The 27562-nt window shown below is 36.7% G+C and overlaps 1 protein-coding gene across 1 annotated transcript in view; it reads left to right on the top strand.

Annotated features, from left to right (window-relative positions):
- Positions 1-21533, top strand: part of LOC307172860 (5-hydroxytryptamine receptor 3A-like) — a 51815-nt gene extending 30282 nt beyond the window's left edge. Inside the window, exons 7-9 of the mRNA XM_079895544.1 lie at positions 2037-2247; positions 17204-17335; positions 19996-21533. Coding sequence (XP_079751670.1) covers positions 2037-2247; positions 17204-17335; positions 19996-20201 — 549 coding nt within the window. The 3' untranslated portion in view covers positions 20202-21533. The remainder of the gene's footprint in view (positions 1-2036; positions 2248-17203; positions 17336-19995) is intronic.
- The last annotated feature ends 6029 nt before the right edge of the window (positions 21534-27562 follow it).

Raw genomic sequence — 27562 nt, 5'->3', positions numbered from 1 at the left:
AAGGCTATTCGCTGGTTAATCTTTGGTGTGCGCCAGAAAGATCTTCAAGAAGGCCGAGATGCGCTAAAGCAGTGCATCATGTTGTTTTCTTAATTTTTAAAAGGCATGACATTTTGTAGTCATGTTGTCATTTTGTAGTGAATGTACACAAACAAAGCTATACATTTTACTGTTTCGAATTATGTCATATTATCTGTATGACTATAAATGACACAGTATTAAGTTATTTCCTGTGCTGAGGAACAAATCCAAGTGATAGCGCTCACACAATATTATCAGTTTACTTCTGGCATTGCTAACTTGACATCGCGGCAATACTTAGCATCCAGAGAGCAACCGTCAAAGACGCTATTTTATGATGTGATAGTGTTTCGCAAAGCTTGTCTACTCTTCTGCAACACACTCAAAAGTAGGCCCTTCACTACAACCCGTCAAAAAAAAAAAGTTTGGTTTAACTTGAAGAAATCATGACAGAAATATATTACTATTGTAGCCCTACAATAGAATGTACTTTCTCAAAATAATAATAATAATAATACTAAAAACAACAATAATTATAATACAATTTATTTGAACATTATTTAAGGATTTTTTTCCCCCATGGTTTCATTTACTAAATTTGTTTTGCAGCCCTTTGCCAAAAAATAAAAGGATATAAGTTTATTAAATTTTCAGTTGATTACCACCATTTTTTATCATATATTTGTATTAAATCATGAAAAGAAGAAAGACTTTTCTGAATAAAATACATTTAATATGACTCTCTTATTCTCAAACATTTTAATAAATTACTAATGATACAAATAAGTATCTAAAAACTACAAATAAACTAATTCATAATCGGTTATTGAATTTAGTTGATTAGACATATTTTACTGAGATTTTTAATAAACAAACTAAACAAATGGTTTTAAGTTTGTTATAATAAAGCATTTGTTCAACCAAAAAACCTGTTTTCGTTTTAACTGATGATAATAATATCCATAATTTAATAATATCGTAAATTCTTTTAATAATTGTTTAATATTGTAAAGCGTTATATTTTCTGAGACGGTTATCATACAATGAAAATCTCATAGTCCCTCACGCCACTAGCCTGGGAAAACCCAGACAACTTCCGGCAAATTTAGATTTGCTCTGCAAGTAGTCTGGCAAAGAGCTCATTCAAGCCCATTTCTAATCCGTCGTAATCGCGGCACCAATCAGAAACGTTGGGGCGGGCTTTACACGATGACGATCGCTTTGATTGGTTTTAGGTCTATCCAATTGCGCCCAGAGGCATTTGAGCGACGTCCGTTCAACCTTTAAATGCATTATTATATTCAAATTGCAAACACATGAGGACAGTCTCCATGAAAGACCCACTGGCAGATGAACGTGCTAATACATTTCTCTCCGAAACGGTATAGGAAATTAAATTAGATTTAATAGAGGATTTTAACTGTGACAAGATGATTGACAGGGCAGTTTGCGTGACAGGATGCACGCGACAGATCTGTCCGATAAAGATGACGAAGTAGTATGTCCCAAAGCTTGCCTACTTTTTTGCTACACATTCAAAAGTAAATAGCAGCATATGGCTTTACACGATGACGATCGCTCTGATTGGTTTTAGGTCTATCCAATTGCGCCCAGAGGCATTTGAGCGACGTCCTTTGGTGACGCCCCTTTGGAAATGAGTTATTAATGAAGCTTTGCCAGACCATAACTCAGTTACTACTGAGAATTGTCTGGTTTTAACCAGGCTACCACCCCACCCCCGCTGTTAAAAAATTATCAGTAACTTTTTAAGTTTTAAATGAGCTACTTTTTACTTACTTTTCCGGTGCTTAAGTAAAATTTAATTGAAGTAATAGTACTTTTACTTGAGTAGAATATTGTATTAGTTTTCTTGATTGTCTTGATTTATGGAGAATATTTATGTATTTTTTAAGTGTTCCCAATGTTAAAGTACATTTTGATGCTAATGTTACACTAATGTCTCTCTCTCTCTCTCTCTCTCTCTCTCTCTCTCTCTCTCTCTCTCTACATGGCAGATCACCATAAAAAGGAGACCTCTACTGTATGTCATAAACATTATAGTACCGGTATTTTTCTTCCTCTTGCTGGATGTGGCCTCCTTCTTCATTGACACAAATGGAAATGACAAGCTGGGCTTTAAAGTGACTTTACTGCTGTCTATTTCTGTGATGCTGCTGATTCTTAGTAACACACTGCCCTCTACGGCTGAAAAACTCCCTCTGATCGGTGAGTCTAACTTTGACCTGAGTATTTACATTTTTTAGTTGAAGATCAAATTAAGTCACAACAATCAAACAATATGCATTAAACCTAGAGTATTCTCTTTAAATGAAATATAGTTGAGAATTGAAGGCAGAACAGTTGCAAATACTATTCAAGTCAAATGAATGTTGATGCCTCCTGTCACACCATGGCCTGTCCAGCAGAGGGAAACACAGCACAAGATCAACCTCCTCCTGACTTCCTGATTTTTTTTTTTATTCTTAAACTTGTTGAACATTACCAGAAAGGCAGTCATAACTGAAAGATTTACAAATACAGAGCTAGATTCAATTGTCACATCACATTATACACACCTTACCAAACAATGAGTAAGTTACAGACAAAGAAAAAACATGAATGAATACATAAATGAATAAAAAGAAAAGGAAAAGTAGGGTAGTAGGAGTATATGTAAGCAATAAGGTACGAGAGGCTGTGCTGTATCGTGAATAAATAACGGCTGAAGGGGTTGCAGGCACGACGACGCCCTTCAGCCGTTACTTATTCACGATACAGCACTTGCCTCGAGTACCTTATTGCTTTTATAAAACGACAGATGACACGGGAAAACCCCTTAACGATTAACTGTTAAAAGGACAAGATATCGCAGCGGACATTCAAACGGAATATTTTATTATGAATATAGGACTGACCTGAAGGAAAATGCAATGTCTACTGTGAATGCAGGTAACTTTACACTCGCTTTCTCGATCTCTCACAATACTCCACTATACATGGATATCCTGTGACGTCACACATTAAAGACGGCGCCATCTTTAGGACCGCCCAGGGACCGGAAGTAAACAGTAAATATGCCTTCTATCTGCTGTGCCGTGGGCTGTGATAACAGCAAGTCAAAAAAAAACGGGACATACGTTTTATAATATTCCTAAAAACACTGAAAGGAGACATAAATGGTTAGCTGCCATTAAAGGAGAACTCCGGTCAACTCCGGTCAAGTCCAAAGTAGTCGATTGCCGAGTTCACGCGCGTGATAAACCTGTGCGTGCGAACTCGACAATCGACTACTTTGGACTTCAACCGAAAACAGGATGTAAATAAAGGTATTTGCGCTGGCTTAAATAACATCATTTTTATCCATTTCTTTCACATCTACTGCAGTCAGATTCACTCGTGTTGACTCTGAAGGAATCACTCACATGACCTGTGCACTTGTAATGACACATCAAGGATGTTAAGAGGCTAAAAGCAGGTTTAAAACTTGCCCCATTGAAGTCAACAGGGTGCAGATTTTAAAAAGAGGATAACACGGTGCAGGCAACACCGATTTTTGTCGTTGTTCTCTATATTGACAGCACTCCAAATTTACAAAAAAATGAGCTCAATTTTAAAATTGGCCGGAGTTCTCCTTTAAAAGGATCAGTGGACTCCCACAAAACACTCCAGACTGTGCAATGAACACTTTATTTCGCACTGTAAAATGTAATATGCTGACTTTACTTAGAAAAAGTGAGGAAACCGATTGCCTTAAAATTTCCAAGTAAAGTAGTGTATTAATTTTTAGTTGGCACAACTTAATAACATTTGTGTAAAAAACTTGTTAATGAAGTATACTCAAGCACTCTTGAATCAAAATCATTAGTTGTGGTAACTTCTCATTAGAGTTCACATTACTAGGAAAATAGCACACTGTAAATGTAATACGTTGACTTTACTTAGAAAAAGTGAGGAAACCGATTACCTTAAAATTTCCAAGTAAAGTAGTGTATTAATTTTTAGTTGGCACAACTTAATAACATTTGTATAAAAAAACTTGTTAATCAAGTATACTCAAGCACTCTTGAATCAAAATCATTAGTTGTGTTAACTTCTCATTAGTTCACATTACTAGGAAAATATCAGGAAACCGATTGCCTTAAAAAAAGCAAGTAAAGTAAAATAGGAATAGTATGTGGTACTGATAAATGCTTAGTTAGTATAGTTCACTTACACAAGAGTTCTAGTAACAAAAAAATAACTGTAGAGAGTACTTGATAATTTACTTTAAATGAAATGTTACCATGGTTGTGTTTTGCAGGCTGAATGATGAAGTCTGTGTGAGTCAAGCATGATCAATTACAAGATTGTCACACATATAGAGGATTATATAATCCCAATTAACTGTTGGGTTAATATATATATATATATATATATATATATTAGGGCTGGGTGATTTAATTCGCGATATTGTTATGCGCATCTAGTCAGTAAAGCCGGTTCCTTGATTAAATCGCCATCACCTGCTTTCAGATGGAGCAGCATCAGCATCAGCATAGGGCTGAGGAGATAATTAAGTGATTAATTTAGTGATGATTGAGCATTATTGAAGACACCTGATGTTAACAAGCAGAATCACTGAAGGAGAAAATCTCAAATTGTAAGTTACCATTAAGGTGATGGGTGTTTGCTTTAGTTGGGCTCTAGACCATTATATGTTTACTTTAATATTTACTGTTGTTTGTCTGCTGTTATTGATTGATAACAGTTAAATGAACAAAGTAAAATGTTATTTGTTAGTGTTGGTTATGTTTTGACATAATCATGCTGTGATCTGAAAAAGGAAACTTATTGAGATAGTTTGGTTTATCTTGTTAGCAGCAGATTAGTGATTCTTCAGCCTATGATTATCAGTACTTATAATTCTAAATATTTAATAAACATTATTCTGATCAAAAGACATTCAGATTAATTCATTTAAAACACAGACATCAATAATCAGCCTGTGAATCTCAACAATGGTGACAATAATAAAGCATGTTGCAGTGGCTGCCACCAATCACAACTCATTAATGGCTCCCATCATGCATTGCGGTATGAATAAATTATGATCTGAATTGAATCTGAATGTAATTTACTTTTCCTAATTGAATATTCTGCTTGTCACCTTTGTTGAGATGCATAGACTGAATCTTGACATCTGTGTGTGCCTAAAAGAACTATTTTTTTTTTAAAACAACTTTTAAGAAATCCTTTATATTATATAAAAAATTCTGGGCATTTATGCAGATTCACTAACCAACAACATAAATCAAAGTCAGAAAGAAGGATTTTAATGAGTTCAGTGATCAAGTTCAAATGATGATTGTCATAATATAACTAACACCATCAGATCACTCTTTTCTTTGTTCAACTGGCAATTATAATTCAGATATAACAGCCAAACAAAATCTAAAGTAAACATATAAGGGTCTAGAGCCCAACTAAAGCAACCATTGATCGTCATAACGGTAACTTACAATTTGAGATTTTCTCCTTCAGAGAGTCTGCTTGTTAACATCAGGTGTCTTCAATAATGTTCAATCATCACTAAATTAATCACTTAATTATCTCATTAACTTCAACACTCTTGAGTGTGGACTCATACACTCCCAGGAGTGTTAATTTAACACTGGAGTTTTTGCTGTGTACAAAGAGCCGTAGTTAACTGACAAGCTGAGCCATATCGCAGTAAAATCGCGGACGTATCTCCAGCGATATTTAATGCGATTTGGCTCATCTTGTCAGTTAACTACGGCTCTCTGTAGTAAATGCCGCTCCATCTGAAAGCAGGTGATGGTGATTTACTACTAATCAAGGAACCAGCTTTACTGACGAGATGCGCATAACAATATCGCGATTTAAATTGCCTGGCCCTAATATATATATATATACATATAGAGAGAGAGAGAGAGAGAGAGAGAGAGAGAGAGAGAGAGAGAGTAGTAATTATCTTTCTCTGATTCTAAATGACTGTTGCACCACTGCATCAATAAAAAGAGAATCATAACAAAGAAAAGAAAGTTCCAATTGACCAACCAAAGGGATCACTAATCGCCATGATGGTGACTAAAAATATTCAGTTGTATTGACAATTCAACATTCAAGATTACTTTGGGAAATGAGTGAATGCAAACAAAGACAAATAACTGCAGAAGTGGAGGAAATGAGTGAAAGGTCCATTAAGAATTTCCCCGCCTCAAAAACCACACTCAAACCAATTAATTAAACTTAACTTGGGTTTTCTGAGTAAATAAACCATAGTATGTGAATAGTACAGATTACTAGATTTTTACAATTAAGTTAAGACATTAAGTAAAGTTAATTAAAAAAAATTAGTAAGAACCACTGTTGGATTTTACAGTGCGGGTAAGTTAGCTAGCTAGCTATGTTAGCAACCCTACGATAAGATAAGATGACATGCCACATAACAATGTTGATGATGACAGTGATTCACAAAGTAAGATCAGTCACAATTATTTAATCTCTGCTCATCTATATTGCATTATTTGATTTTCGGTCAAGTAACGTTACTTATTTCTGGTAGAGCTAAAGTTACAGGGAGGCTACACCAGGCACGCAACTGAAGTGTTCGTTCGCGCTGCGTCTGCTGTAACCTTCTGCTATGATCAGTGAACTGACTACTACCGTACGTAAAAAAAACACAAAATAAAATAGTTTTCTAAAACTATTTTTTTGCGCGTCGCGAACGGAGCGTTTCACTTACCCGGTGTAGCCTTCCTGTTAGTGTCACACACTGTTCATTAATGTGTCACTATACACATTAATGAACATTAATAGTTTCTGTAGAATGAGAATTCTACACCTGTAGGTCAGAAGAGCGAGAATCCATTAAACCCCGATTATGTGCCAACTTTGTTTGCTTATCTCACACCTGAGCAACGCAAAAGAAAAATAAATAGTTACAGCAAATTTGAGCAAGTGCAAGCTGTCAAAAGAAAGAGAAGGACACGTGATGTTGGACCGGTGGCACACTGTGAACACAGCAGCCATATGCAGATTGATGACTGTGGGTACACCTCAGCTCAGGAGGGTAGTAACGTTAGAGGTGCTGATCACAGCTACTGTAATTCTGCAGTCTATGCTGAGAGCAGTGTACCATGCTCCAATGAAGCCTGCCATGAGACTGTGAGGAGACTGACAGAAGAGTGTACTGCACTGAGGTCAGAGGTTTATCAGCTCAGGGAAAAGGTTAGCAAGTTATCCTTCAGCCAGGAAACCTTCAAGGACAATGATGACATGGTGCAGGACTTAACTGGCCTTCCATCCTTTGCCAAGCTGATGGTTGTCTTCACTTTTGTGTCAGCGTTCCTCAAGGTGGGACCTGGATTGAATCCCTTTCGAAGCTTTTTAATGACTCTAATGAGAATGAGACTGAATTTACCACTGCACTTCTTTTCATATATATTGCATGTGTCAAAGCCGCCTGCAGGCCGAATTTTTAACAGTACGTTAAATGTCTTGCATGATAGGTTGTCTAGATTCATACTGTGGCCCAGTAAGGAACAGATTCAAATTAGTTTACCCATGTGTTTCAAAAATAGTAGTTACAGAAATTGTACATCCATAATAGACTGCTTTGAAATTTTCATCGAGAGACCTAAAAACTTGAGAGCCCGAGCACAAACATACTCACAATATAAGCACCACAATACTGCCAAGTACTTGATATCAATAACTCCACAGGGAGTCATATCGTTTGTGTCTCGTGGCTGGGGAGGGCGAGCAAGTGACAGGCACATTACAGAGAACTGTGGTTACCTGGAAAATCTGTTCGAATTCATGTTGAACGAGTGATTGGTCTTGTGAGGAATAAGTACACAATTTTACAAAGCACAATACCCATTTCTCTCTGCCTGACTGCAACTCCAGGAGAGCTTACATCTCTTGACAAGATGGTCAGAGTGTGCTGTGCTCTGTGCAACATTTGCCAATCTGTTGTGCCCTCGCAATAGCATGGGTGTCAGTAACATTGTTTTCCTTAGTGTCACAATGCTAAACAATTGTGTATAAATGTAATATATATTTGGATCTTTGTTTTTTATACAAGGCTGTTACTTAGAGTTTCATGTAAAAAATTTTTGTGTTTGTCTTGTTTACTTGTTTCTAAAACAAGTAGACTATCACAAATGTGTATATATTGATATTGGCTGAAATTACTTTTGAAATAAATTGTTATTCATTTAGTTACAACACTTTAGTGATGTTTATTGTACATGGTCACATTGCAGTAACAATACATGTGCAATTTATACATTTTATATATATATACATATATACATACATACACACACACACACACACACACACACTTCTAATATTTAAGACTGGTAATACTAAACTTGTTTTCTGCACTCCACACATTTCCATGTCTTAGGCACCCTGGTCAGCTTAAGGCAGGTCTTGTGAAAGTGCTTTCGCCTACAATTTCCAGATGTGCAAATGATGACATCTGTGCCTGCAGGGTGACCACAGCAGCATCCCACTTCAGGCTGTTTTGTGGCTGTGGTGTATATGGGAGTAAGGCGTGGTGCTGTATACCATTTCCCCAGCAGCTCAGGGAGAGCTCCAGTCTTGATGAAATTCACCACTTTGCCATAAGCATCGTGGAAGAAGACAGGATCATATGGAATTCGCTGGGTGAAAACTTCCTGTGGGGTCCACACCATGAAGTCACAGTAACTCACCTCTGCAATGTGCATTTGTGCCTGCACTTGATACATGTACTTGTGGAAATGTCTCAGTGCCATGACCCCATCCTCTCCTATGCCAAGACAGAATGAGGAATCCTTGCAGCTTTCAGTGAGGGAGCAGTTCCTGGTTTTGAAGGGGCATTTTATCTCTAAAACGCCATCTCCATGGCAAGTGCAGGCTACCACACCATCAGGTGATGCTCCAATCCAGGGGAGTTCTGGGTTGATGATGAACCCTGATGCCCTCACCTGGAAGTCTTCATGGTGGTCTTGCATCATAGCAACATAGCTTTCCCTTGCTCTGTCCTCATTTTGCTGACCCCATCTGACAAAGATTGGAATGTAAGCATGCAGGTAAATACAGTATGGTGCAAAATGTGAGAGCTTGTAGAATACGATGTGAGAACTTGCAGAACAAAAAATCTGTACTTGTAACTTGAAAATTTGCATTTGTAGAAATGTTTACACACCTGTCACAGAAAAAAAATTTTTCACAAATGTGTAGATTGATATGTACATGAACATGACAGCTGCAAACATGTAATGCAAAAGTCGAGGCGCACAGATTTGCCACTTTGTGATGCAAGCTCTCTTTACAGTGTTTTTTTTTTCTTTGTGTGAATTCAAATTCAGATCATGTGTGTGAATATTTTTACAAGTGCAAATTTTAACATACAGTGCTATGCATAAGTTTAGACACCCATGCTAAAGTTGACTAAAAAGAGGAATAAAGAGGACACCCCTATGTTAAATTCCCATAGAGGCAGGCAGCTTTTTATTTTTAAGTATTTTTTTATATTTTATTTTTAGGATACTATGCATCCTGATAAAGTTCCCTTGGCCTTTGGAATTAAAATAGCCCCACATCATCACATAGCCTTCACCATACCTAGAGATTGGCATGGTTTTATTTCAGTTAGCCTAATAGCTAGTTTGATTTGCATTGAGAGATGATCTTATGGAAAGTACCCCATGCCAATCTCTAGGTATGGTGAAGGCTATGTGATGATGTGGGGCTATTTTAATTCCAGAGGCCAAGGGAACTTTATCAGGATGCATAGTATCCTGGATCCATGAAGTAACTGGCCTTTAAAAATAAAAATCTGCCTGCCTCTATGGGAATTTAACATAGGGGTGTCCAAACTTATGCACCCTGTATTTTAAGGAAGAACATTTATTTATTTATGATACATTATTCATTCACAAAGAAAATTGGTGTCCTTAAAGGTTGGATTTTTCCTAATTTTTTAAATTAAGGCATTAAGTTCAATTTCCAAAAGATGATTTTTTATTCCTCTTTTTAGTCAACTTTAGTATGGGTGTCTAAACTTATGCATAGCACTTCACAAGTTCAGATTTTTGTTCTGTAAGTTCTCACATTGTATTCTACAAGCTCTCACATTAAAATGTGAACATGTCTATCATTTACCAGGTGTTGCATTATGACAATTTAAAAAAAAAAAAGCATTGATTTACTGGCTTATAAACAGCGGCTTCACAAACTTGCAAGCACTATTGTATACAAGCTGTAAGCCTTAGAACAAACTAGACCAATTAATCTTGCTTTATGCATGGTTGTCTTGCACAGTAGGCCTATGAATAGCTCTCCTATGAAACTGTTCTGTTATCGATGTACCTTGTTGCCTCAGTGGAGAACCGAGAAGCACAGATGTGCCTGCTCTGGCTGCCTCCCTGAAAACTGATGCTGTGACTCTTCCTGCCCTCTGATCAAACCATACTCTAGATTTACTTTGCTCCCTGGTCTCCTCCTCAACTATCAAACACTGGGGAAAAAGTTAGTGACACATGACTATTTAGAGATTAACTACCACTGAAGTGTATAGATTGACTAAAACTGATTACATTCAAGAAAATCATCCATAGGAATACTTTCAAAATGGAAAGGCTTATCATTTGTTTCACCTGAACTGATACACTGAAATATTAAGAGTTGTACCAAAACAGCAGTTGTACATGTAGATCATCAAAGACCTTGGTACTCTCAATCAGCAGCAAGGGAAAGTCTATCTCCAGCCAGGTGCTTGAGTACAATGTGGAAAGAGGAGCTGGCAAGTCCAGTTGCATCACCTTTGGGATGTACCTGTGAGAGAGAAACAGAAACAAGACATTTTAAGTGACAATATATAGTGTCCAGACTATTTAAAGTGACAAAAGAACAAATGTACAGTTAAATATTCTAGTCCTGTAGTAATTACTCATTATAATTAGCCCATGTTTTTGTTTTCCCCTGTCATAACTGAGATGAGTTGTAAAGTATTATGTGCAAGCCACAAAAGAGCTTTTCAGTGTCTCTGTGGAGCAGAGCATCTTACCTGTGGGAGTGGCCCTCAGTGACAGAGAGGATGGCACTCTTCTGTGGTTTGGACTCCAGCAATTCACTATTATGAAGCGCCTCAAAGAATGCTTGGCAGTCTTTATCTGATGGTCTGATATCAGGACAACCAGGACCTTGATCTTCACGGCTTGAACATGGCTCTTGTTTATGAGAGAAACTGATGTTGCAGATCTCTTCATATGGGACCCCTCTGACAGAGTTCATACTTGTCTGAGCCCAAGCACAAGGCTTCTCGGTGCAAGCCTGCCCGTTTTTAATATCAGCAGCAGCCAACACACAGTACAGAAGAGCTGCTGCATGAGAGCAGACCTCTCCTAGGCCTGCCTTACAGGTGCAGTGAGCCATAAGCACTGTCCCGTCCTCTTGGACTGTGATCCAGGGATGTGTTGGGGTCACAGAAAGGTTTTGTGAATGCTTAACCTTAAGTATGAAACACAAATTGAGAATTATAAATTTAGCAATATAGCCAGATTACCAATGATGTTTAAGTTCAACATATAACATTATCTAAGACTCCTAGCTATTTTCTACATTATGTTTTCGCTAACAAACGTAAGGTCAGCTTTAAAAAACGAAATTCCATTGGCAATTGTTAATTATTATCCTAGCATTGACCTAGCTTTGCCACCTAGCTAGCACCACGTAGCAAGTTAGTAGAGTAGCTAGTAGGAGTGTAACAATATATCGTGTCACAATATATCGCAATACAAAAATGCAACAATATGTATCGTGGATAGTTCACCCAAAATAAAAATGACCCTGTGAGAAAATTTACGTTTTCAGAGTCAGTACTACATTAAACTACAATATATTATGTTGAATATAATGTATAATAATTGGGAATATTAGTGGGTCCTGATAATGCTTATTATGTTATAAGTCTTATGTTACCAGTAAAAAGTGGCCTAAGTTACATTATTTTAAATATATCTAGCCAGTGACAGATTGCAAGCATATTCATCTAAAATAATTCTGTATTTTCAGGTTCAGAATTATGAATGTATTTATTCTGGTGTCACCATTGTCCAAGCCTATTCATTTACACCCACAATGTTATATCAAATTTAGCATTTAATCAACAGTACATTTTTTCTTAACCCTTTATTATATGTCTTGGAGTATCGCAATAATATCGTATCATGAGTTTAGTATCCTGATATGTATCGAATCGTGAAATTAGGGTATTGTTACACCACTAGCTAGTAAAGTTAAGTAAACAAATATCTTACCTTTCCTGTAAATAAGAAAAGTTTCTTCATCTCCAGATGATAAACTCGAGGATCATTCACCCATCTTGATTTAAAATACATGTACGCTTTAGTGCTCTTGTATGCCTTGAGGGACTCCCCGCTGTATGGAGAAGGATTGTGGACGAGGTAGATGTAAATGTCACCAAAAGACATGTTTGGCAAGTTAACGACAGATTTCAGCGGGGTCAGTAGTTGATTCGGAAGTAAATACGGATCAAAACCCAAAATATCAATTTTCTTGTAATAGCGTTGCTTTTCTTTATCAGAGAGATGAGCGATTTTCGTCTGAGTAACGTTAGCACAGCCCGTTTCTTTGACGTTAACGTCTGCCATTTCCCCTGGAATCATAGATGTTGGTGGCGCGGGCGCTACGGTCCTAAAGATGGCGGCCACAACAAAAAGGTGACGTCATTGATACCCATGTATAGCTTCAATGGACAATATCAATGAGATCGCACGTGTTTAAGTTGCTAAGAGTGGTTGCTAGGGGTGTTGTAGTGATACATTGAACCATTGGGTGAAGCGGTCATAGCCGTGTTTTATCGTGAATAAAGCACAGCTATTGACCAATCAGAATCAAGGATTGAAACGAACTGTTTTATATATATATATATATATATATATATATATATATATATACACTGCTCAAAAAAATAAAGGGAACACTTTTTAATCAGAGAATAGCATCAAGTCAGTTAAACTCCTGGGATATTGATCTGGTCAGTTAAGTAACAGAGGGGGTTGGTAATCAGTTTCAGCTGCTTTAGTGTTAATGAAATTAACAGCAGGTGCACTAGATGGGCAACAGTGAGACAACCCCCAAAACAGGAATGGTTTTACAGGTGGAGGCCACTGACATTTTTTCCCTACTCATCTTTTCGGACTGTTTTTCACCAGTTTTGCATTTGGCTAGGGTCAGTGTCACTACTGGTAGCATGAGGCGATACCTGGACCCTACAGAGGTTGCGCAGGCAGTCCAGCTCCTTCAGGATGGCTCATCAATACGTGCCATTGCCAGAAGGTTTGCTGTGTCTCCCAGCACAGTCTCAAGAGCATGGAGGAGATTCCAGGAAGACAGACAGCTACTCTAGGAGAGCTGGACAGGGCCGTAGAAGGTCCTTAACCCATCAGCAGGACCGGTATCTGCTCCTTTGTGCGAGGAGGAACATAATGAGCACCGCCAGAGCCCTACAAAATGACCTCCAGCAGGCCACTGGTGTGAATGTCTCTGACCAAACAATCAGAAACAGACTTCATGAGGGTGGCCTGAGGGCCCGACGTCCTCTAGTGGGCCCTGTGCTCACTGCCCAGCACCAGGGAGCTCGATTGGCATTTCCCATTGAACACCAGAATTGGCAGGTCCGCCACTGGTGCCCTGTGGTTTTCACAAATGAGAGCAGGTTCACCCTGAGCACGTGACAGACAGGAAAGGGTCTGGAGAAGCCGCGGAGAATGTTATGCTGCCTGTAACATCGTTCAGCATGACCGGTTTGGTGGTGGGTCAGTGATGGTCTGGGGAGGCATATCCATGGAGGGACGCACAGACCTCTGCAGGCTAGACAATGGCACCCTGACTGCCATTAGGTATCGGGATGAAATCCTTGGATCCATTGTCAGACCCTATGCTGGTGCAGTGGGTCCTGGGTTCCTCCTGGTGCACAACAATGCCCGGCCTCATGTGGCGAGAGCATGCAGGCAGTTCCTGGAGGATGAAGGAATGATACCATTGAAGGGCCACCACGCTCACCTGACCTACATCCAATAGAACACCTCTGGGACATTGTGTTTCGGTCCATCTGACATCACCTGGTTGCACCTCAGACTGTCCAGGAGCTCAGTGATGCGCTGGTCCAGATCTGGGAGGAAATACTCCAGGACACCATCCGTCGTCTCATTAGGAGCATGCCCCGACGTTGTCAGGCATGCATACAAGCACGTGGGGGCCATACAAACTACTGAGTACCATTTTGAGTTGCTGCAATGAAATTTCAGCAAAATTGACAAGCCTGCTGCATCATTTTTTCACTTAGATTTCCGGGGTGTCTTTGAATTCAATCCTCTGTAGGTTGATCATTTTCATTTCCATCAAACGATGTGGCATCCTTTCATTCATAACACATTACCCAGTCCATATTAGTATAGATATCCAGCATGATATTTTTCCCCATTGAGATCTGATGTGTTTTCAAAGTGTTCCTTTAATTTTTTTGAGCAGTGTATATACTGTATATATAAATATATATATTATAGGAATACAAATACATTGCTTTTGGACTTTTCATCCATCTCAGTGTCTCCAAATATATTAGAAATTCCTCTTTAAAATCAATAACCGAGAAAGGAATTTTGAAAAATGTACATTTGTGTATGTAATATTTCAGCATAAGAAACAAATGATTTATTACATAAGATACCTGTTTATCCTTATTTAAAAAAAACAAACAAATTTAACAATTTCCCACACCAGTATCAGTTTTGCAGGTATTCTTTGTTGCATCCAGCTGAACGCATCAATCCACAATGCTAATACCAAATTACACTGAAAAAACAAGTGTTCAACCGTTTCTATCTCTAACTTGCATATTTAATTGACATAAATTTGAATCCCCAAAATTAAATCTTGTAATAATTTATCTCAAGAGGAAATATTAATAATTTAAGGCTGTATGTAACTTTTTTTACTCTACTAAAGCATAAAAATACCATAATATGTTTGCAGATATTTAGGAAACATGCTGAGTTCACATACTCGTTTCTCTGAAAAACACTGTAGCAGCCAGTCATTTTACTTTGAAATGTGTGTTCCATGTTGGAATGTCTGTTCCAACGATCTCCGATATTTTGAATTTGGACTGCAGTACTTATTTCGTCATTCTTACAGACTGCCCCTTTAATCATAACTTGTTGGGCCGGTTGTTCAAAGGTAAGCTGATCGGATTTTGGTTATCGGATTGGATCAAATCTTGAAAATGGGTTGTTCAAAAGGGAAAGAAGGAATCTGAAATCAGATTAGATCACGCAATCCAATCCTAGTTTTAATCTGGATCAAACCTTCAGTTTGTGTTGTTCAAAACTTGTCAGTAGGATTTGGATAACTTTGATCCAAGAAAACAGGATCATCCTGATCCCAACAGGGGGTAGGATTTCAAGGTGGATTCCAGGAAGAAAATGTAGTAAAACTTTAAAATTGGTCAAATAATACATTTGTATTATTTAGTGTATATACTTTTATTTATATTTTGCACTTGACTTGTGTAACCGTTTTAACAGTGATAAAGTGGACATAGGCTACCAATTAAGCTATTCAGTATAGTATAGTAAAGTAAAAATAAAATAAAAATGATCTTGTCCCCATGAAATAATCACACAAACAGATTTCAATAACAAACAAAAATAATACATTCCATTTTTCTGTCATTCATCTCCGTATATTAATTTCAAAGAAACAATCATTAGAGATGAAGAAGAACCCTGAACATTCTTTATTTTGTTAACTATTGGACATTTAGCCATTTTATTTTTTCAAAATATCCACAATGTATTTGTTAATGTATGTGTGTTTTATTTGTTGTGGCTCAGATGAGGGGTCATAAAAGAAATTATGAATGGAAGTGGATGTTTATGTTATTTTTGTGTTTTGTCTCAAAATAAGAAACACTTACAGTGACCCCATGTTGGCTCTTCTACCTGTTCTTTACATCGCTGGTCGCCCACATTGTGATATGTTGTCCCATTTAGAGCACTGGTAATCCGGATTTGGTAATCTTGAAAACTGTGTATCTGGATCAGGGCGATTCAGTCCAATGTTGCTTTGAAAAACCAGCATAAAAGTAAGACGGATCACCTGATCCTGAACAAGAAAAAATGGGATTTCCAAATCCGGATAATTTTGATCCAGATTAAATGTTTTGAACAATTGGCCCCTTATGATTAATTATGAAGATTTGGATCAGTTAATCTGATTAACTTGATGTTTGTCAAGCAACACTTGATTATTCATTGATTCTAAGAAAAAGGTATTTTTCATGGCCACAGAAACATTATTCTTTCTTAGCATGTACAGCGGTTAGAGCGTGCCAAGACCAAACATTGTAAAATTGACTGTTGCAAGCAGAGAATCAGAACCAAATATGTATTGTGCACAAGTTTTATTAACTACATCATAAACAAAACTAATCTTAATGAACATAATCACACATACATGCAGTGTAAAACTTTTACCTGTAAATTAATGGTAAAATACTGGTAACACTGTTGCCAGTAATATACTGTTAATTGTACAGTTGTTTATTGTAATCTATAGTATGTTACTGTAAAAATGAAAACTCGAGTTAACTCCTTTCATTTGTAGAAACTGGCTGCCTGAAATTGGCCAACTGTCATTAAATGTTTATTTATAATGAGCTTATAATGTGATCATATGAACTTATGAACTCAATGAACTTATTTAATTTGCATCCACTAAAAAATATTTTAAATAAAGAGATTTACAGTGGATCAATAACTACACATTCAGCATTTTTTAAATAAAGCAATTTGCAGTATATTCTCAGTGTTTCTTGTTCTTCTCCTGGACCGAAGCACAGGCTCTACTCTTCAGCACAATGGGGACCCACAAAAAAATAATTTTACAATAAACTACTGGCAACAGTGTTTCCAGTATATAACTGTTTTTAATTGACCGTTTATTACTGTTAAAATATATATTTTTAATGGTTGTGTCTTTTTTAATCCTTTTAACCCCACAGGAAACATTTTCATCTAGAGTATTACTCTGACACACACAGACATCAAGAATCAGTGTATGAATATCTATAATGGTCATATTTTGCTGTTTTTCACAGGGGTTTACTGCTGTGCGGTGTTCTGTCTCATTGGCATCAGCATTGTGGAGACCATCCTTGTGAATTATCTGAAGGCTAAAGGAGCTAAGAAGAGTTCAGTGGAAACAACATCTACTGTTAGTGGCCAAGATGGTAAGAGTTGACACCGCATCTGATTATGAGGAACATTTTCCTGTGTTGAATTGTTTGCTTTGTCACTTTGGTAAATATGCAAAGAAAAACAAATAAATTTAATCTTTGAGTAAACTAGATGTACCGCATGGCGGTACAAAATATGACCGCCGCTCAGGCCTGCACTGGCTTTCCACAAAAATAAATGACGTGGAGCAATTTGGCTGTATTGCATGTTTATGTATATACCAAAAAAAGTAGAAGTATGTGCATGTCTGTCTGTGTGTGTGTGTATGTGTGTGTGTTTGTGTATGTGTGTGTCTGTGTGTGTGTGTGTCTGTGCATGTGGATTTGTATGTGTGTGTATGGGTGTGTGTCTGTGCGTGTGGATGTCAGTGTGTGTGCATGCTTGCGTTTGTTTGTATTCCTGCATGTCTGTGTGTGACAGTATCATCCTAAACCAGCAACCCTTCGCTCAACACCACCATCTATAGGCCGATGAGTGTACAGTCACTAAATGTGCACATAAATGAATTTATTTTATACCCCCCCATGGATGAAATTCTACGAAAGTTAGCATACCCCCAGAGGATGTCAAGTTAATCATACACATGAAATATGGTGCAGTTCTGAACATCTCAACTGAAGATAGGGGTGATTAAAGCAGAATAATATTGCATTTTCATTTTTTATGGGAAGGGGCGCAAATCACAAATGAGTGATTATGGGCTAGGTTGATTTGGCCCTTAAGACCAACATACCATAAAAATTTCTTCATCCTCGGTGCCACGGTTCAGGTAGTTATTTAGGAAAAACTGCATTTTTTGGGTTTGGGGGGGCCCAGCGCGGGGGGGAGTGGCCCCCGGGGACCAAACGAAATTTTTCCGTAAAAGTCTAGTGGGGCTACATGCCCACCAAATTTCATGTTCCCCGGTGTTTCGGTGTCCCTGGTATCGTTGACGAAATATTCAGTAGATGACGAAAAAAAAAAAAAAAAAACTTTGACAATCCCTATATGACCGCTTTCGCTAGCTATGCTAGCGGCGGTCATAATTACACTAGAAAAATGTGAATGTGTTCAAGCATCCAAGTGCCCCTAAAAGAGTACAAGCGGTTTGGATAATGGATGGGTGGATGAAAATAGATTAAAGGGGTGGTAAAACACCTTTTTTCGAAGGCTTGATTGTGTTTGTGGGGTTCACTGTAACATGTGTTCATGCTTCGTTTTTAAAAATTCGCATTATTTGTCACATATTTAACCATTATTGTACACTGCTCTGTCCCTCCATGTAAAACAGTCGGATGGATTCCGGGTTCTATGAAGCCCCGCCCTCAAAAATACGTAATGGGTTTAGATTGGTTAGCTGGCCCAGTGTGTTGTGATTCGCTAACCGCCAAGTTCACGTTGGTCTGAAACGCCCCTTACCGGTAGTTTGCTATGGTAGTTTGTGCTTCAGTAAACAACAGCGTCAATATTGCCATATGTTACCAGTTTGAGCCCGAATCAGATGTTAGTGGAGAACGGCTGTTAAAGGACGTTTCAGAAAGGTATGTTTTTTTTAAGACTGCAGATCTATTGTGATTGTTAACATTATATGACACTGTTAACGTTACTTTTGTATATTTAAAACGATTGTAGCTAAATATCTGTCGCCAGAACTATTAACCCAATACGAACACTAAACATTGGCTTTACAACAGCCAAATCAAACACAAACCATGTTTAGCATGCCTGTAGATAAACAATACACAAAAGCTATAATCAAAGAATAATTTACAGTGATCGCATAAACGACAACAACCACGAACATTCAAAGTTCGCTGCGCTGGTGATATTAAACACAAGTTTGTATGTGTTTCTCGGATAAGTATGAATTAGCATTTAACAAACTGGTTTGTGGAGACGAACAGCGTTGTCCGCCTTCGTTTACTTCCTACAACGTACAATTAACAATACGAACTATTACAGGAAAACGCATCAACGAAAAAATCATACTTACAGGTTGTTGGTCGTAAACAACAGCTTCTGTTTTTAAAGTTGGAACTGCTCCATGTTTCAGGACAAGCCGTTGTGTGAATCCTGCATTGTAACTCGTGTAGATTGAGGAAGCTTTCCTCCGGAAAATGTGCAGCACATTTATAATATGATTATGAGGGACGAGTTAAAAATAAATTGTAACCGTCCTTAGGAAGACTGAACAAAGTGGACCTGCAATCTGGGTGAAAATAACAGCGTTTCGACGGCATAGCGGCAACGACACTCCACTACCACAACAACTCTTTTCCAAAGCAACATAAAATGGCCTCGCCCCTGTTATGTATTGTGTTCCCAGAGGAGGGGTTTATGTAAATATTGGGCTTAGTGATGTCAGCAAGCCCACAGGAATGTCGTGTAGTCCCTATCAGCCGTTTCTGTAGTTCTTAGAAATTGATTTCTTTAAATGCAAATATCTCCCTTTGCTTTAAACTTTGAACGTTGTAACTTTGCAGATGTTGTTTATGCTCAAACAGCAACATTACACACTAACTAAAGTTAGAAAAGTGAAATCGTTTTTTACCACCCCTTTAAATTAATTTGAAATTCATTTCCCCATTGAAAAATCTTGTATATAATTGACATTGTTCAGACCACACAAAACAGTGTTTATCCAGAGACTTGCTTTGCTGTTTTCCTCTCCCAGATCAGAATGAGGAGCAGTCTTATACCCTCGACAGTCTGAAGCAGATCCTCACTGAGTGCTGGGCTGCAACTCAACGAAAACAACGACAAAAGACATGTCTGTCCCTGATTGGAGTGGCAAGAATCATAGATGTGACCTTCTTAGTTCTTTACATAATCACCATTATTGTGTTTCTGTCTGTGCTTGGAAAGCTTTGGATTCCATAGTCATGTCTTATATGTGAGATATCACACAATACTAACTTTTATTCAGGGTAAATACAAGTATAAGTATTGAAAAATAATATGACTCAAGTAAGAGTAAATAAGTAGTTTGGTGAAAAACTTCTCAAGTTACTACGTTACAAAGTACTTTAGTAGTAGTAGTAATAAACACACGATTTCGATGATATATATAAAATGTTCGAAAGAGTTAAATGAACACTGAAGCAGTGTTAAAGTTAATAAACTAATTAAGTGATTAATTGAGTGATGATTGAGCATAACTGAAGACACCTGATGTTAACAAGCAGAATCACTGAAGGAGAAATTTGAAGTCACCATTATGGTGATCAGTGTTTACTTTAGTTGGGCTCTTCACCCTTAAATTATCAACATTACATTTTGTTTGAATGTTGTAACTGTTATAACAGCCAGGTGAACAAAGATAAAAGTTGACCTGCTGGTGTTGGTTACATTGTTCTTGCTCCATCCATCCAACATCTGCATCCTAGTATGAGCTGGTTTCTCTATTTACTTCAACTGCTCAGAGCTCTGGTAATATCAATGGTACAACCCATTCCAGAAGCTGCCTAAATTACAACTTAAAATCTGAATTTGAGCATAGCTCACTTACATTCATTAAAATTTTGAAACGGTAGCATCACTGATTAGCAGTTAGCACCTTTGTCTGTAAGGACCACCCATTGGCCCAACGAAGGAATCCAACGGTGGGCGAAGGAATAATGCGTGTATGTCTTTTCAGCGCTCCAGTTAAGTTCACTTAATTTATTGGAATTTAGTTTCAATATTACTTTAGCTCTACGCTTAATCTGACTCCAATTTCAAATGATAATCAAATTTAGATCGTGTTTCTGATTAGAAAATATTAGATTATTCTGAGCATCTCATAATTTCAAATATTCGTTCATTAAGGACCAAGTGTCACTTTGAGACGTCACGTCGCGAATGTGCGCTCACGATCACAAACTATCCAGTCCTGAAATAGTCAGAGGGTGCAGTGCAACTATTTTACCCTATAAGCGGCCGCTCACTGCTGACCTGTAGGTGTAATTTTTTTGTAATAGTTACAGCGTACAACATGTTAAGTCAGGGAATAGTCAGAAATCGGAAGGTCTTCCTAAGATGTGCCCCATGCTCCATTCAAAGTGCCTCCAGTTTGATCTATCCTGGACAGAGATTTGCGGAAACACCAGACTACACTTTAATCTACTGGAAATAATGATTTCTGAAAGATGCAGAATGAATTAAGATGTAACATTTATTTGTCAGGTAAAAATGTATCATGCCAATTACACAAGTGATTAAAAGCCAATTCAGAAATAATAAATACATGACATAATTTACTCAAAGATGACACTTAAAGTAAGCAATGTATTCCTGACAGAGACACACAGTGGTGTGTCAGTGCTTTCCAACAGCACTGTAAACCCTAACGCTCAAAATAATGAATTGGTTTGAGTAGGACAAACTTGAATTAAACTAATTAGTTCAGTCAAATTAACTTTTATGAGTATTTAGCACTTTATTTTTCTTTCAAGTTCACAGAACTGATATATTTTAAGTAAACTGAACTGTTTCATTGTTTTGAGTTTTATGAAATTATTTATTTTAATTTAGACAAACTTAAGTTTAACTGAAACGGCTGGGATGTCTATTTCCCAGCATGCTTTGCCGATGGCACTCGAAAGGCAGAGTAAATGCTAAAATTAAGTGTAATATGTTTTTTTTTTGTGTGTGTAAGATTTAGTAGTGATTAATGTTTTGTAATGCTAATTTAGAAGAATTTCTGTTAATGTTGGCTTTATGCAAAAAGATTAAAATCTGGATTAAATGAAATCATTAATGAGACTCAAACAGGTATCATGAAAAATAGGCACATTAGTAATAACATTCACCTTATAATTTACCTTCTAGACTATTCTGATCAAATTGATTCAGGGGCTCTTATTGTGTTGTTAGATTTTTGTAAAGCCTGTGACACCATCGAACACGGCTTCTTACTCCACTCACTAAAAGTTTTTGGTTTTTGCAATAATTTCATTGATGTCATAAAAATGTTTTATAAAGATATTAATAGCTCTATTATTCTTAATATGGGAACCTCTAAAAGATTTGGGATTCATCGTGGCATACGACAAGGCTGTCCAATCTCTCCCTTTCTGTTTTTATTAGTGGCTGAACTTCTTTCTATTCACATTTTGAATAATCATAACATTCTGGGACTGAAAATATTTGACAGAGAAAACAAAATTTCTCAATTGGCAGATGACACTGCTTTATTTCTCAGAGATAAAAAGCAAGTTAAAACAGCCCTGGAATGTATATCCAAATTTTCCAGATCCTCTGGTTTAATGTTAATCCTTAAGAAATGTGAAATATTATTTATACACAATTCTATAGTTCTATTAGTTGAAAGCATACCAGCACAGTAAATTCCCCGCTCTGTGTTTATATGGGAACCACCAGCAGGGTGTTAAAAGTAACACTGATGCAGTGTTAGAGTTAATTAGATAATTAAGTAATTAATTGAGTGATGATTGTTCGATTATTGAAGACACCTGAAGATAACAAGCAGAATCACTGAAGAAAAGAGAGAGAGAAAAAAAGAACTACAACTGACTTCCAGACACAGCCTTAGATGAAATCAACTGAAAATACATGAAATCTCTCTTATTACAAACCAGTTTGACCTTATTTCTGTCATTCATCTACAGAAGTTCTTTTTGAGAATGAACAGAGTTTTAAATGTTGAAGTTTTATTGAAAATGTGTGGTTACCATTATGGTGATCAGTGTTCCTCTAGTTGGGTGGTTTGACAATTTATATATATTTTTAAGTTAGTTCTTGTCTTTGTACAGTGTTTACTAAAACACATAATTTGTTGCAAAGTAATATATATTTCATCATCATAAAATAATTTAAAAAACATTATCATTTGACGAATGTCATAACTGACCAAAAGAGAAAAGTTGTTATTAACAGATCTTCACTTTTTTTTTTTTCCCAAAGATCAAACATTCTGAATTTTAACTTCTAAATACATTGCGAGAAAATAGACCGTAGACAAACAAACACACAATAACATCAAGTATCAGCTTATGAATCACAACAATGGTGACATGCTTCATGCTGCAATGCATGCTGGGAGCCATTAGTTTTATAATATGGTGGTTCCCAGCATGCATTGCTGCACGAAGCATGTCACCATTGTTGAGATTCATATGCTAATTCTTGATGTATTTGTGCGTCTTAAATAATATCCTCTGCCATGTTCAAAAAGAAAGTCATAATTCAGAATGTCTGTTCTGTGGCAAGAAATTATCATTGGTGAAAAAACCTAATCTTTCAATAACAAACAACTAGATTAAGATTAGTGAATCATTCTACTTCATGACAGTTAAAACTATATCACTTGATCATCTTTGTTTCTGACATTCTTTGTAACAAAATTATGTGTTTTGTTAAACACTATTACAAAGTCCACAAACTTGCTTAACAAAGCCAAGATTCAAACTAGCCAACCAAAGCAAACACTGATCACAATAATGGTGATTTTACAAAAATGTATTATTTCCAATAAAACATCAACATCTACGCCTCTATTAATTCTCTATAACTAGTTGGTAATACGTGAAGCTGGTAATGCTGTTTGTGGAGTTGTTTAATCCTCCTCTGCTGAGATCTTCAGAGATTTAATGTTGTCTTTTATCTTTAGTTGATTCCATTTACGGAAGTCAGTTGTAGTTCTTGTGTTTCTCTTTTCTTCAGTGATTCTGCTTGTTATCATCAGGTGTCTTCAATGCTCAATCATCACTCAATTAATAACTTAATTATCTCATTAACTCTAACACTGCATCAGTGTTACTTTTAACACCCTGCTGGTGGTTCCCATATAAACACCGAGCGGTGTTAAATTTAACACCGGGGAATTTACTGTGTACCGACTCTCACGGGCACGCAGAGTTGTAGAAAATGCCTTTGGCATTCTCGCCAATAGGTTTCGAGTTTTCCGCTCCACCATCCTTCTTCATCCAGACAGTGTTACAAAGATCACCCTGGCTTCAGCATGCCTCCACAACTTCCTTTGTGAGCGCCGTTCTGAGGCCTACATGCCACCAGCACTGGCAGACTGGGAAGATGCAGACCACAGAGTCAACTAGGAGCATGGAGGAGAGATGGTCTGGGGGCCATGCAGAATCTGCAAGCTGGAAGGGCACGAAACCCCACCCTCACTGCTAAGCAGCAAAGTGATGTCCTGAAGGATTATTTTACGTCACCTGCTGGCCAGGTGCCATGGCAAGAAGACTACGTTTAGAGAATTGATAAACATAAGCGTTAGCTAGGTGTAGCACAGCAATGTACATAGTTAGAAGATTACATCATTTATATTTTTGTGGTATTTAAAATATTGTAATTATTTAAAAACAAATTATAATGTACATAGCTAGATTACATTTATATTTTTGTGGTATTTAAAATATTGCAATTATTTAAAAACAAATTATAATTTAAACTCACAGCATGTCTATTTGCTATTATTAACCCTTGTGTTATGTTGGAATTCTGTGCACTCCCCTTATGGTCCGGGTCAAATTGACCCGCATTGGATTCAATGCAATTCCTCAAAAATCACACTATGAAAAACAACAAAGATTCAGGTTCAAACTGTAAACTTTTAATATCAGCATTTGTCAAATATTCCAAAAAATATATATCTGAAGATATGATTTAATGAAAATGTTTTTTAACCATTTTTTAAAACTATTTAAAATTTGAATATACGTTATATTTGCATATACATTTTTTTAAATTTTTTTTTTTTTTTGCTTAGAACATCATAACTGAACAATTAATCAATCAATCTGAGCTATTTTTTCCTGCTGTCTATGTCAAAGTCTCAATATATTTCAGATATCTTGAATATATAAATGAGAGCTTATTTTACTATCTGTGTCTGTCAAAATTTTTCATTTGTAATTTGCAATTAATTCTGAACACCATGATTTAGCTTTTTCAAGTGTGTTTGGTTTGGGTTAGAGCACTTTTAGATACACTTACAATTTAGAACTGGAGTTGATGACCAGTTGATACATCAAATAAATGTTTTTATTTTGTGTCTGTACAGTTGCTTTCGAATAGATGCCTATGATGGACATCACAAACGTAATAGTTATTTTGTTTGTATTTGTCAAAAAAAAAAAAAAAAAACACCAGTATGTTGAAACTTCCCACTAAGCAAAATGATGTCCAAAAGACGTCTTTTCAACGTCTTTGTCACAAAAATCGGACGTTGAAAAGACGTCCACTGAGGGTCTAGAATGAAAGTTTTTATGACGTCTTTTTTTGACGTGTTCTGCACGTCCGATATAGACGTTCATCGAACCTTCGTACAAGGTTAAAACTAGTTCAGATGTGGGCATTGTGGACATATTTCAACATCATTTATTGTCTTATTTAGACATAATTACTTTGACTATTGCTGTCAGATGATCTCAGTGAGAATAAACAGAGGTTTAGATGTTGATATTTGTTTAATTTGAAGTGTCACCATTGTGGTGATCAATGTTTGCTTTAGTTGGGCTCTTGGTCCCCGTTCCTTTTACTTTAACTTTTATTTGACTGCTGTAACAGTGTGTTTGTAAAACACAAATGTTGTGGCAGAGAAAGCTAATAATAAGTAAGATCAGCTGGTTTCAGCTTATGGTTGATGATGAAATCATCACAAAAAAAGCATCAAATGTTGTCAGATGTTTTGGCATTCATAACCACCAACCTTGTGGAACTGCAACATTGGTGCCAAAAGCATTAAAATGATCACTTATTTGAAGGTATATAAAGCATGTGCACATGATGTTTTGAGCAAATGTATCATATAGTCACACACAGACATCAAGATTTTGCACATGAATCACAACAATGGTGACAATTAAAAAAAAAGCTTCATGCTGCAATGCATGATGGGTAGCTTTCATAGTACAAAACTCATCCTTGATTCTCAAGCTTTTTTGTTTTGATTGTCACCGTTGTTGTGAATCATATCCAAAATCTTGATGTCTGTGTGTGACTATATGATACATTTGCTCAAAACATCATGTGCACATGCTTTATATACCTTCAAATAAGTGATCATTTTAATGCTTTTCGCACCAATGTTGCATTTCCACGACGTTGGTGGTTATGAATGCCAAAACATCTGACAACACTATATGCTTGTTTTGTGGTGATTTCATTATCAACCATAAGCTGAAACCAGCTGATCTTACTTATTATTAGCTTTCTCTGCCATAACATTTGTGTTTTACAAACACACAATTAAAGCAGTCAAATAAAAGTTAAAGTAAAAGGAACGGGGACCAAGAGCCCAACTAAAGCAAACATTGATCACCACAATGGTGACACTTCAAATTAAACAAATATCAACATCTAAACCTCTGTTTATTCTCACTGAGATCATCTGACAGCAATAGTCAAAGTAATTATGTCTAAATAAGACAATAAATGATGTTGAAATATGTCCACAATGGCCACATCTGAACTATTTTTAACCTTGTACGAAGGTTCGATGAACGTCTATATCGGACGTGCAGAACACGTCAAAAAAAGACGTCATAAAAACTTTCATTCTAGACCCTCAGTGGACGTCTTTTCAACGTCCGATTTTTGTGACAAAGACGTTGAAAAGACGTCTTTTGGACATCATTTTGCTTAGTGGGTTTGCATGCATGTTCATGATGATAAATGAGAAAAAGTCACAAAATATAATAATATAAAAAAAAAAAAGGTTTAATATTATTTCAGGTAGCTTGAAAAAATAAATGATAGGTCATTTTTACCATCTGTGGCTGACAAAATATTTTTCTGTATTGAAATAAGTGTGGAAAACGTAATTTTTTAGCTTCATAAGGTAGTAAAAAAATAAAATAACAAAATATAACCAAGAAATGTTATTATTTTGGGTCCGTACAGTTGCCTTAGAGCGTTAAAATATGCGGGTCAAATTGACCCGCGAACATCACGAAAGGAACAGTAATTTTGTTTGTATATGTCAAAAAACACCAGCATGTTGAAACTTTGCATGCATGTTCATGATGATAAATGAGAAAAAGTCACAAAATATCAAGAAAAAAAACATAGGTTAACCAGTATTTCCAACAACTAGAAAATCTAAACGGGTCAAATTGACCCGCAACATAACACAAGGGTTCAAATAAAGACAGTATTCATGATCACATTTCAGCTCTTTATTCAATTTTTTTAAACATACAAAAGTACTAAACTGCCAACTCAACATTTTAAAATATTTATTAATTCATAAAACTTTCGAAAGCTTTCACTTTGAACTACAC

This window comes from Squalius cephalus (assembly GCF_949319135.1).
Source record: "Squalius cephalus genome assembly, chromosome: 1".
NCBI lineage: Eukaryota > Metazoa > Chordata > Actinopteri > Cypriniformes > Leuciscidae > Squalius > Squalius cephalus.
This window is presented reverse-complemented; position numbering and strand designations above follow the sequence as displayed.